At 36.0% G+C, this 8,897-nt stretch overlaps 1 protein-coding gene across 1 annotated transcript; it reads left to right on the forward strand.

Annotated features, from left to right (window-relative positions):
• The first annotated feature begins 3,944 nt into the window (after nucleotides 1-3,944).
• Nucleotides 3,945-7,546, forward strand: LOC121992767 (beta-glucuronosyltransferase GlcAT14A-like). Its single transcript, XM_042547328.1, has 4 exons — nucleotides 3,945-4,622; nucleotides 5,269-5,344; nucleotides 5,457-5,572; nucleotides 6,738-7,546. The coding sequence occupies exons 1-4, from the start codon at nucleotides 4,013-4,015 to the stop codon at nucleotides 7,250-7,252; spliced, it is 1,317 nt and encodes a 438-aa protein (XP_042403262.1). The 5' UTR covers nucleotides 3,945-4,012; the 3' UTR covers nucleotides 7,253-7,546.
• Nucleotides 7,547-8,897: the final 1,351 nt, after the last annotated feature.

An 8,897-nucleotide genomic window follows, 5' to 3' on the forward strand; every position in this document is an offset into this window, starting at 1 on the left:
ACTACGTTGTAGCACCTGTTGTCGCGTAGCTGCTACAACAAAGATAAACTTTTTTAAAATCCTCAAAGTAAATCTTCAATCCAAAGACCTATAATCATAAAACACCATTGTAGCGGCTAGAAGACGAATCAAAACCCTAAAAATTCAAACCCCTAAACAAAATGAGAAAAATCAAAACTTTAAAGCCTAACACAATACTTACAATGGAGGAGAAGATTTGGATGAGAAATAAGTCATCGCGGTGAGATTGATTGATAAAGACACTGTGGGGCACTGATCTACTATCAATGAAATTCTTTCAAAATATTTGTCAGATGGCGAGTTTATGGATTAAAACTTTGGTCGATGAGGGCAAAAAGGTAATTGCATAATATATTTTCACTTTCTCCGCCAGTGCATGGTAATAGATATTAAGATTAGAGGGATTACAACTTATATTGAAAATCTTAAAGGTTTGTGGGAAATGATGTTCGTCAAGTTTCCTGCAACCTATATAACAAAAAATTGGTAAGAAATGTTTGTTTGGAGTGTCAAAGTAGATGCTACAACGTATAGAAACTATTATATGGTAGCTACTATAATGTGGAGCAGCTATTGTAGGGTAGCTGCTACATTATATAGCAGCTACTATTGGATAGTTGGTATAAGGTGTTGCAGCTACCCGATTGAAAGCTGATACATGTTGTAGCAGTTACAACATAAATTATAAAAAATTAAAACCCTAAACTCTAAATATAAATGCCCACTACCTACTTAGTATAGTATCATCTAAGTAGCTACCTTGAAATTACCATAAAATGGTTTGTGGAAAATGATGTTTGGCAAGTTTCCTGCAAATTTTATAACAAAAAAATTATAAGAAAAGGTTATTTGGAGTGTCGAGGTAGCTGATACAACGTTGTAACACCCATATTGTGGAGGTAGCTACTACAACATTGTAGCAGTTATCATTCCAAGTAACTGCTACAACATTATAGCAGCTAACCGTCGAATTAGCTGCTATAGCATTGTAGCAACTAACATTCCAAGTAACTGCTACAAAGATGTAGCAGCTAACTGTGGAATTAATTAATAGTTTAACACCTGGGACGTCCAATAAAGATAATCATGTATAAATAGCATATAATAGGAATAGAGGAGAGGGAATTATGACTTAAAATGAAACGACTTACCTGCTACACATTGTAGTAGCTACTTGGATAGTTAGTTACTATAAGGTGTAGCAGTTAATTGTCAAGTAGCTACTACAATGTGTAGCAACTAACTATCCAAGTGGCTGTAGACGTTTGTAGCAGGCGTTGGCCTTGCATGTTGTAGCATAAATCCTTCCTTCTTTCTAATATATATTAGGATCACAGTCAGGAATTACAACTTAAAATGAAACGAATTATTATTGGTTATGAAATATGGGAATTGATTTTCGCAAGTTCCCTGCAAATTACATAAGCAAAAACTGGTAAGAAAGTAGCTAGGGCTTGTGCGTTGTAGGATCTATCAGGACTAAAAATTATTGCAGCTGAACAACAGACAGTAAAGTGAAAAGGATTATGATCGAGAATGGAGAGAGGTGGTAAGCAAACCGACGTCGGCTATGTATTCGGTGGCAGTTCGGGGAGCTACCAGCCAGCTAATGAACAAGCAAGCGACTGTAAAGTGGGTTTAGCTTGCAGCGCTTTTGTTTTACTTTCCCGGCAGGAGCACGAGGTCCGATGAACGATGACGGAGAAGGAAGGAGCAAGAGCGAGGGAAATTTAGATTTGGCCAAATTCCTTCGCCACTGTTTTGAATAGAAGGCAGAAAGGGTGAGAGAATAAAAAGAGTATTTTTTGCAATGAAATTGAGCTGACAATGCTTGGATTTATTTTTTTAATAGGGCTGAGGCGTCTGGATAAAATCCAGACTCCTCAATTCAATTTTTTTTTAAATCAACCTTTCGAATATTATATCTTGTGAGCATCTAAAATTTTTAATCTTAAACACTATAATCGTAAAAAGAAAATCTTATTAACTTAAACTTATTATAACCCAACTCCTAAATCCTAAAATTTTAAACCCTAAATACATATAATGTACCCCGTGAGTATCTAAAATTTTTAATTTTGAACAGTATAATCCAAGAGGGAAGTCTGAACCCTAAATATATATAATATACCCAAATTAAATAAATAAAAATAAAAAAAATTATTTGATTCAACCCAAGGCACCTGGATTGAATCCAGGGACCATGGGTCCGTATAGTTGCGCAACGTACGATTCGTAGGATAGCAAATAGAGTATATATATATATATATATAAAAGATATTATCGCGCTTTTTTATCCTGAGCAACAACCATGGGCAACACTCACAATCAGTGAAATGTTAATTTTTTTTGTTTATTTTTTTAAGTTCCTGATTATGATAATAAAATTTTATTTTTAGGGTGTAAGAGTTGAGTTATAATAAATTAGAAAAATCAAATTGAAAAAAAAAAGATTTAGATGCTCACCGAATGGAACTGCAAGGTAAAATTATGTTAAGGGCCTTACCGTACCTGTCCCCCTAAAAAAATGTATAGAGAGAGAGAAAAAAAAAACTTAGCCTTGGAGTAGGAGTTGTTGAAGGCTCCGAACCAAGTAAAAGTGTACAACTTGGCCTTGTTAGCATTGTTTTTATTTTCTTTATTTCGTTGCATAACTTAATTCTCAATTTTCGAAGAATGCTATTCACCTCCCCCCTCCCCTCGAGCATCTTTCTGATCCAACAACACTTATCTAAACTCTAGTCAGGAATTTTCAGTCAAGTATCCGGTCAACACCAACCTACTTGACTCTTCTACACATTAAACTAGTCAACTCCTGACCAGAAAGGAATTGCACCAATAATCTCCCCAAACCAATAAGTACACCAACAATCTTTGAAATATATATCGTCAAATATCCGATCAGTCGTGTCCTATTTGACACCTTCCTCTCATATTGTCAAACATATATATATATATATATCAAAGAACTGCCCTGCTCCAGACTGCCTGTTGCGAAATCTTGCGTGCCCCGACTTTAGGCACCTCTAATGCATTGGAGGCGCCTTCGTCAGGTTTTTTTTAACAAGGTTGAGGCATCTGGATCAAATTTAGGTGCCTCAATTTATTTATTTTTTTAAAATCAACCATTCAAACACTATATCTCGTGAACATCTAAAATTTTTAATCTTGAGCATTATAATCCAAAAGGGAAGTTTGAACTCTAGAGGAAAAATCTTATTAGTTTAAATTCATTATAACTCAACTCCTAAATCCTAAAATCTTAAACCCTAAATACATATAATATACCCCGTGAGTATCTAAAATTTTTAATTTTGAACACTATAACCCAAGAGAAAAGTCTGAACTCTAGAGGAAAAATCTTATTGACTCAAATCCATTATAATCCAATTCTTAAATCTTAAAATTTTAAACCCTAAATACATATAATATATCTAATCTTGTGTGTCGCATAGTGTGTAACTATGTGCATGTAGAATATTAGTGCACGCTCGCAATTAGTGAAATGTTTATTTTTTTATTTATTTTTTTAAATTTCTCATTATGTTAATAAGATTTTATTTTTAAAGGTAGGAGTTGGATTATAATAAATAAAAAAATTTTGATGCGCACAAAACATACAAAATAAAATTATCTGAAGGGCGGTATTACACGCCCAGCCCACTATAAATAAATAAATTCCGTTTGAAAATTGTTGTGTCCCTGATGCTTAAATATATAAAACTGGCGCGGAGCGTAACAATTTTTTCTCTTTTTACTTGTTTCTATAGTCTAATCCTTAATATAGATATATATTATTTCCCAACTACTTTAACTTGTCATCGCAAATTAATTAACATGGCATTGTGTGTATCAACTGCTAAAGTATACTCTTTTTTTTTTAATCATGTAAAAAATTAAAATGGAGAGGTCATGCGAAGTCTATTCATCAGGCTTTATTTACATCAAGAGCTTCAACAAGAACTGAGATTTCACAACAGGAGGAAAAGAGATGCAGCCGACGTCATCGTCGTCGTCGTCTCCAAATCTGGCCGCTTCTCCTCCTCCGCCGCCGCCGCCGCAGCCGCATCTCTTCTCCGGTTTTCCCAAGGAATCCCGCAACCTCTACTGGATCCTCCTCACCTCCCTCGTGTCCCTCTTTCTCATCCTCTCCTTCTCCTACCCCTCTTCTTCCCCCTCTGCCTCCTCGTCCACTCCCCACGTCCGATCTGCCGCCGCCGAAGCCGCCGCCCTCCTGTCCTCCTCCTCCCCGCCGCCTCCCTCTATCGCCTACTTCCTCGCCGGCTCCGCCGGGGACGACGACCGCCTCCTGCGCCTCCTCCACGCCGTCTACCATCCTAGAAACCTCTACCTCCTCCTACTCGACGGCGCCGCTCCACAGGACCAGCGCGAACGCCTCGCCCTAGCCGTCCGGGAGGTCCCGGCCTTCCGATCCGCACGGAATGTTCACGTCGTGGGGAAGCCGGATTTCGCCAACCCTCATGGAAGCTCTTCCCTGGCCGCCACCATCCATGGCGCCGCGATTTTGCTTCGGGTTGGAGCGGACTGGGACTGGTTCGTCAATCTCGACGCGTCGGAGTACCCTCTTGTGACGCAGGATGGTAGGGTTGGTTCCTCCTGCAGCATCAACTATTTCGTTTTTCCTCATTAAAAAAAAAAAAACTTGTTTGTTGCATCTATGATCGTGCCTTCAACATTGGTGTTTCTTCTTTAGGGCAATGCGACATCAGTAGCTTTCTTGCTCCAAAATGTTACAACACTGAACTTAACTAGCATCATTTGCGTTGCTAAAACGTCGTTCTGCTGCTGCTTTGACCTTGATTAGTTAACCAGTGTGTTAATGTTAACCCATTTCCTACTTTGTTGAAGTTTTCCGAGATTAAAGAGAAGAGACATGACCGTGATTCAAACCCCTTTTCACAATAGGCCAATTTTCTCGTAACATTAAATTTGTCATATGTGATTTTGTATGTCATAAGCAAATACGTTCAAGCGTTAATGGTAATGTGATAGTATGCTCATTTATCTCAAGGAATCCCATTCACTAATGGCGGAAGAACTATAATTTCTACACTGGAGGAATTATATGTAATTGGATTTGAAATTTAAAATCATGTCCTAGCCCTTTCTTTGTTATTGCTCCCAAAAGTTCTCATTTTTGTTCACATTGGTGTTTGCGATAACTAAGCCATAGTTCAGTTGTAAATTTGTAACAAATCCTAATTTTTCCTTTTTATTGTTTCTCAGATCTCCTTCATGTATTTTCTTTCCTACCAAAGGATCTCAACTTTGTTCAGCACTCCAGTTATATTGGTTGGAGAGAGTAATTCAACTCACCCCTATTTGTTGTATTGGTTTTCTCATATCTTTTACTGAAACACAATTTTTATCATTTTGTTCACAATGTGAATTCATAAATGAACCCATTGTGACAGGTCACGGCAACTGAGACCTATCATTGTTGACCCTGGTCTATACCTCTCGTCCAGGACTGATATCTTTTATGCTACACAGAAGCGCGAGTTTCCAAATGCTTATAAGTTGTTCGTAGGTTGGTATCAAACTTCCATGAAAATATTGTGCTTATGGATCCTTTCATGCACTTGAAATTTAGATTAACAATGAATTAAAGAGAACAAAATTGATCTTCTTGTATTTGTTTAGTTATTTATTATGTTAACCACTAAAATCTTTGATTCTTCAATGCATTTTCTTTGAACTAATATCTTCATATGCCTAAGTTCCATTATAGTAGTATATCTTCAACCCTGGACCCTTAGATGCATGTCAATATCAGTGGTATGCCCTTGTCAATTATATTCCACTTATTCTACAGAGTTAATCCTATAACCTTGCTTAAGATGGAATACCACAATGGTCGTATATCACTAAATTAGCACATGTTGATAAATTTATGGTTTAAAACTTGTTTAGAGGAAGGTGGAAACATTATTTCCATTCATCTATGAAATATCACCAGTATTCTTCTGCACAACTATACTGTAGATAGTGAGGTTGAGGCCTTTCCATCATCTCTTATTTGAAAATTTTAAAGTGGCTGATGTTTATGAAACTCAAAAGAGCTATGCATTTGTTTTTCACCACATTCAGGCTCCTTTTAGTAATTTTAAATGCATTCCTCAGTGAATAAGGTTCATGTAGAATCATAGTCTAAGTCACGTTGTATGTGAATCATCCAATCAAATGAATGTTTCTCAATGGATTTCATACTTTGGTTTCAAATTGACAGGGAACTAAACCCAGCTATTTAACATTTCAATTCGTAGAATTTGAGGAGTTTCCCTTTGGCAGATCTACGAATCTAATGCATTATTACTGTGAGTCATGACTAAGATTAGTTGTGCGCGCATCAACACTACTAACTGCTGTACCTGTAGTTAATCTTTGTTTTATTGTCGTATGAGTCTAATATGATTATGTGATTTTCCTTTCAAAATATTTTTTCTTTGTGTTACATAGAGGCCACTTGAATGGTGATTGAATTCTAGAGCTTTTCAGTCCATAATCCATTTCCATTATCTGAGGTTTCTTCACTGATCAATTTCTTGTCACCTGAGCTTCCGTGTATTTCACAGTTATAACATTTCCTTGGAGCATGTTTTTATGAAGTATATTATTTCAATTTGCGAATCATTCCAAGTGCAGATAATGAAACAAGGGAGATGCAAGAATGCTTACAATGCCTTGTACTGCAGGTTCTTCTTCTGTTATTCTGAGTAGGAAGTTTTTAGAGCACTGCATCTTGGGTACTGACAATTTGCCAAGAACTCTTCTGATGTATTATGCAAATACACCTTCACCGCAAACAAACTATTTCCAAACTGTTATGTGCAACTCGCCCGCATTTAACAGAACTATTGTTAATCACCACCTGCACTACTCGGAACAGGATGCATCCCCAAAGAAGAAACTCCGCCTTTTGACTTTGGATGACCTAAAAAACATGACTATCAGTGGTGTAGCCTTTGGTGCAAGGTTCTCTAAGGATGATCCTGTGCTAGATCACATTGACAAGGAAATTTTGAGTAGAGATCCTGGTAGGATAGTTCCTGGAGGCTGGTGTTTAGGTGGCAGCCATGGCGATCCATGCGCTGTGTGGGGTAGACCTGACGTTCTTACTCCAGGACCTGGAGCAACGAGGCTTGCAAAATCTATTGCAGATATGCTCTCGGATGAGAGATTTCATTCACAGCAATGTATATGGGACTGACGCTTGTATGAGGTACTTCAGCTGCCACAAGATTGTTGCATATCATCACCCTACCTATTGTTGTCTTGTCTTGAGATCAATTTTGTACCATGGATACCACAATTTTCTTATGCATCTTGTGATCTTTTGCCTTGTGAATGGCACTGTAATTCCTTTTTCCAACTTAGAAACTCTGAGTAGATGAATTTGGTTTCGTCTCTCAAATATACGGAACTTGGTTGTGCAAGGTGAACCATGTGATCTGGGGATATTCCATTACAACAATTGAATGGAAATTTGATGACCTATGTAATATATGTTATTCTTTTTTTCCTCTAATTTTTTACTTTTTTTTAGTTAATTTGACTTAAATGACCTGTTTAGTTTGTTTTGAGATACCTAATCAATTTTATTTGATTGACCCAACAAACTTATCCAGTTTGCCAGTTTAACTATCTCACTCGTTCACAATTGATCGACTCGACCCGTTGAATCAAATCAGTTTACATGATCAAATTGTTCCACCACCTAAATTACTTCACGTAGATTACGCACTTGAATACCGCACTAGTATGTCCAACTAGGTTGATTCACTTGGTTTGCATAGCTCACTCAATTCACCTAATACAACTTGCTCGATCGACCTCTTGACACAACAAGTGCACCCAACGTGAGCGGTTTGACCAACCTAGACAGGTGGTTTGATCGGTTCATTTATCTATTTATCACTTGTAATTTTGAAATGACAGTTTATGAATAAATATATTATATCCAATAGAGGTAATGAAAATTTTATCTTAAAGAGTGGAATGAACTGAATGGATTGAGTTATTCAATGTTAAAATAAAATCATTGCAAAAATAAATTATTCTAGTTTCTTTCCATTTATACCTATCAAAACACTCTTACTGTCATACAGTGTCCAGCATCTTAGATAATGCCTTGAGGTGATCATCTAAGTGCCAATATCAATACGTATAATATTTTGAAAATATAACATAAACATAAGTAAAGATGTTAATCTTTAAGTTGTAAGTCAAACAAATTTAAATATGAATTTTTAGAAGTTTCTGACATAGTTTAAGGTATAGATGTTTCAATCACAGACTAAAATAATATAATTTTAATATTTTTTAAATATAAAATATAATAATTAAAAATAAAAATAATAATTTAAATATTTTTAAAATAAAATAATCTTTTATATATATATATATATATATATATATATATATATATATATATATATATATATATATATATATATATATATATATATATATATATATATATAAATTAATGGGATAATTTTATTAGACTTTAATTAAACCTATTTAAATTATCTCAATTATAGTTAAGAGTTTATTAAATAATTAAGGGGGCGTTTAGTTTGGGGGAATACAAGTAGGGAATGGGAATAGCAATCAATGTTAGTGTTTGGTTTACAAGAATGGGAATAAAAATAAGGAAATGATTCTTGATTAGTAGGTAATGATTCATTCCCGTATCCCACTCTTTCAATCATCTATTCCCTTATTTGCAGTAATCAACATTTCCCCTTAATACCAAAAGTGCTCTTAACCTAATATTTCCAATCGCACCTCTCCGCTGTTTGCAGCTCCTCTCGAACGAAGGCGACGCCGCTCTCGAACGACGCCGACGCCGA

Source organism: Zingiber officinale, chromosome 6B, assembly GCF_018446385.1.
Source record: "Zingiber officinale cultivar Zhangliang chromosome 6B, Zo_v1.1, whole genome shotgun sequence".
Lineage (NCBI taxonomy): Eukaryota > Viridiplantae > Streptophyta > Magnoliopsida > Zingiberales > Zingiberaceae > Zingiber > Zingiber officinale.

Bases quoted from the DNA above. Each gene is read 5' to 3' on its own strand.
- LOC121992767 (XM_042547328.1), top strand. From the start codon at position 4,013: ATGCAGCCGACGTCATCGTCGTCGTCGTCTCCAAATCTGGCCGCTTCT. The intron at 5,345-5,456 runs GTAATTCAACTC...CCATTGTGACAG, and splicing joins AGTTATATTGGTTGGAGAGA to GTCACGGCAACTGAGACCTA. The intron at 5,573-6,737 runs GTTGGTATCAAA...CTTGTACTGCAG, and splicing joins TGCTTATAAGTTGTTCGTAG to GTTCTTCTTCTGTTATTCTG.